This window comes from Larimichthys crocea, chromosome X (assembly GCF_000972845.2).
Source record: "Larimichthys crocea isolate SSNF chromosome X, L_crocea_2.0, whole genome shotgun sequence".
NCBI classification, from domain to species: domain Eukaryota; kingdom Metazoa; phylum Chordata; class Actinopteri; family Sciaenidae; genus Larimichthys; species Larimichthys crocea.
The window spans coordinates 29,439,209-29,442,112 of record NC_040020.1 but is presented as its reverse complement, the minus strand read 5'-3'; the positions used below and the strand labels follow the sequence as shown (position 1 = coordinate 29,442,112).

The following is a 2,904-nucleotide window of genomic DNA, read 5'->3' as shown; positions in this document are numbered from 1 at the left end:
CTAACACTGAGAGGAAGACACAGAGTCCTCAGAGCATCTGACAGACATTCATCTACACCAAAGTAGGTACATGCAATAAAATGTTCTAATGATTATTTTCTCAATTAATAATTTTGTCTATAAAGCTTAATCATCAAAAAAAAAAAATACCATTCACAATCAGAAGCTGAAACATCAAATGTTTTTGCATGAAAATTACATTTTTTTTGTAGTGTGTTATGAAATTTCTTAGCATTTCTAGAAATTTAAATATTATTGCCTGTCATATTTCTGTCATTTCTGCAGGGTGTTCTGACTAGCAGATTGTGCTGGTATCAGAAGTAAAGGTGAGTTATTTAATTATCATCTTAGGAGACTTTGTCAATATTTCAAATGTTCTCTTGTGTTAAATAGACTTATTACCTGCAGCACACTCTTATCCAAGACTGCTGACTATAAGCTTCTGCTTTGTATTTTCAAGTTTATTTAAGTTTGTCGTATACTTTGTCATGATGCTGTGTGTTGAAAATACTATATTAATATATTATTAAACCTGGTCTGCGTGCAGATGGCTGGCCTGTGCTGGATGGCTGTGGTGCTGGCCATCTTTCTGTCTGCTGGAAACAGTTTGGCTGCTGTGGATCAGAACTGGCTCGAAAGTATTATAGAAGGCATCAAAAATCAGTGAGTCCTAAAGATACTTCCTTTAAGATAATACTACTACTACTTTATCTTGAGATAATGAGATAATTAACATGTGACATTGAGATTCTGATGAATAAAAAAACTAAAAACTAAAAAATAGGTTGCTTTGTATTTCATCAATCCATTACAGTTCTGAATTTATTATCAACCTCCACAATGCAGATTTTACATCAGCATCTGTAGTACTGACTCCCAGCCTGGGGGTCACAACTCCCACCAGAGGTTGCTGAAGCTTCATGGGGGGGCTTCTTGATCTTGTGTGTGTGTGTGTGTGTTTAATTTTTCTTAAGTTCTTTTAGTCCTATAGTCCCTAAAATCAAGAAAGTCTTGCAACCACCTATGAAGCTTTGGCGACCAGTGATCTATATGAACCAAGATAATTCAAGAATTTAAAATTAATGTAATATTTCCTTTGGTAGGTATGCTCTTGGTGACACCTTCAGTCTGGCTGTGAACATCCCACAGAACCAAGACCCAGATAATCTTCAGCAAGTCTTTCAGGATGATCCAGTAGACAAAGTGAAACAAACTGTTTCAGAGGGTCAAGTGTATCAGGGGACCAGGTTAGTGGCAGCAGGGGCAGTAGAAAAAGTTCTTGAAAACATACAACCCTTTATTAAACGCTGTCAGGGTAATTTCCTCGTAATATATTCTGAAGAATCCCCATGTAGTCCGACGTGTACAAATGCAAATGAAGACAGTATCGCGAGCAAGATTAACGATGTAATTCAGAACTGGAAGGGTTATGCTTTTGTGTTTTCTAAAGTAGTGGATGTTCCTGGTGCAGACATGTCTCAACAGTCTGAATCCTTTAAAAAACTTGGGATTTCTAAACTTGGTCTTGACAACATTTTCCGTTGTTACCAACCTGGAGATGATCCTTTTCAGTGCACCAGCTGCTCCTCAGACGGAGATGTTACACCCTCATGTGTTTCAAACAATGCCCCATCAATTCAAGAACCTGGCGTAGCGAACGAAATAAGTACAGCCCCACCAACAGGCATAGACTTGAGCAATCAAATATTACCTGGCCATGGTGGACGAAAAGGTGGCAAGGTTAGAAAACAATGCAGGCGTAAAGGTGGCTGCAAGCGCAGAGGAGGCCGCAAGCGTGGAAAAGGTGGCAAGCGTGGAAAAGGTGGCAAGGTTAGAAAAAGAGGCAAGCAACGCAAAGGAGGCAAGGGTAGGAGACGGGGTAAACCTGGAGGAAGGCGCAGAGGCAAAGGTAAAAGGCGGGGCAACAAACGTGGTAGACGCAGAAGTCGTGGATGGTGGATGTTACTGCGATGATTGCAGTAACAATGAAATTTGATTGCTTATTGAGACAAAAATGCCTTATGCTTAATAAAAATGTCTTCCTATAGATTTTGTGACTCTCCTCTCAGGAATTTAAGATGTTTTAATGCCTACGTCTGAGTTTTGGCACTGATACTGAAAGGATCCATTTTTTAAGCTTTCAAAAGAGTACGGCTGGCGGTATTCTATTGAATGTGAATATGAATGTTCGATCTTGTTGGCAACAAATCTAATGAAAACACCAAACCAACAGTAACAGTGAATGTCTATCTATTGTACTAGGTGACATGTTTCTTCAATACTATGAAAACACACACACACACACACACACACACACACACACACACACACACACACACACAAAATATTGTACTCACTTTTTCTGTATCATCTGATGTTCTGTTCTTTCTGATTAAAGCTTGGCTCAGCATTCATGAGGGTCTGTGTGTCAGTCATTTGGAAACTCCTGCATTACAGTTCTATGTATGTAATGCCTTATAACAAACTTTGAATTAAACTGTTCGGCATATTATGTTACGTAGTTGTATTGACACTTTATGTACAGTGTGCTACTTCAGAAAGTATTACATTATGCACAATTAAAGCATTCATGTATGAATTTTGTACTCCCCACACATTTAACAGACCCAGTATATCAGATTTAGACACTGGCTTTAAACACTGGCTCTAGATAGGTTTTTTTTTGCACATTTCACAGCCACCAGAGTTACTCCTTCAGGCTAAGAAGGAAAGGGTGAGGTGATGGGGATATAATTATGAACTATACCACTAGATGCAACCAGCGCCGGTCCTGGCGAACATTTTCTCTTGCGCCCTAACGGCCGCCCGTGCGCCCCTGGATGCGCTGTGCGCCCCGGGATGCGTGCGCCCCCGTCGGTCTGTCCGACGCCCCCCTCTGCCTTG

The 2,904-nt window shown here is 40.2% G+C and overlaps 1 protein-coding gene across 1 annotated transcript; it reads left to right on the top strand.

Moving 5' to 3' along the window:
- Positions 1–317: 317 nt before the first annotated feature.
- LOC104918522 (uncharacterized) lies at positions 318–2,397 on the top strand. Its single transcript, XM_027283543.1, has 3 exons — positions 318–326; positions 548–663; positions 1,104–2,397. Exons 2-3 carry the CDS (start codon positions 548–550, stop codon positions 1,972–1,974), a joined length of 987 nt encoding a protein of 328 aa, XP_027139344.1. The 5' UTR covers positions 318–326; the 3' UTR covers positions 1,975–2,397.
- Positions 2,398–2,904: the final 507 nt, after the last annotated feature.

Bases quoted from the DNA above. Each gene is read 5' to 3' on its own strand.
- LOC104918522 (XM_027283543.1), top strand. From the start codon at position 548: ATGGCTGGCCTGTGCTGGATGGCTGTGGTGCTGGCCATCTTTCTGTCT. The intron at 664-1,103 runs GTGAGTCCTAAA...TTCCTTTGGTAG, and splicing joins ATAGAAGGCATCAAAAATCA to GTATGCTCTTGGTGACACCT.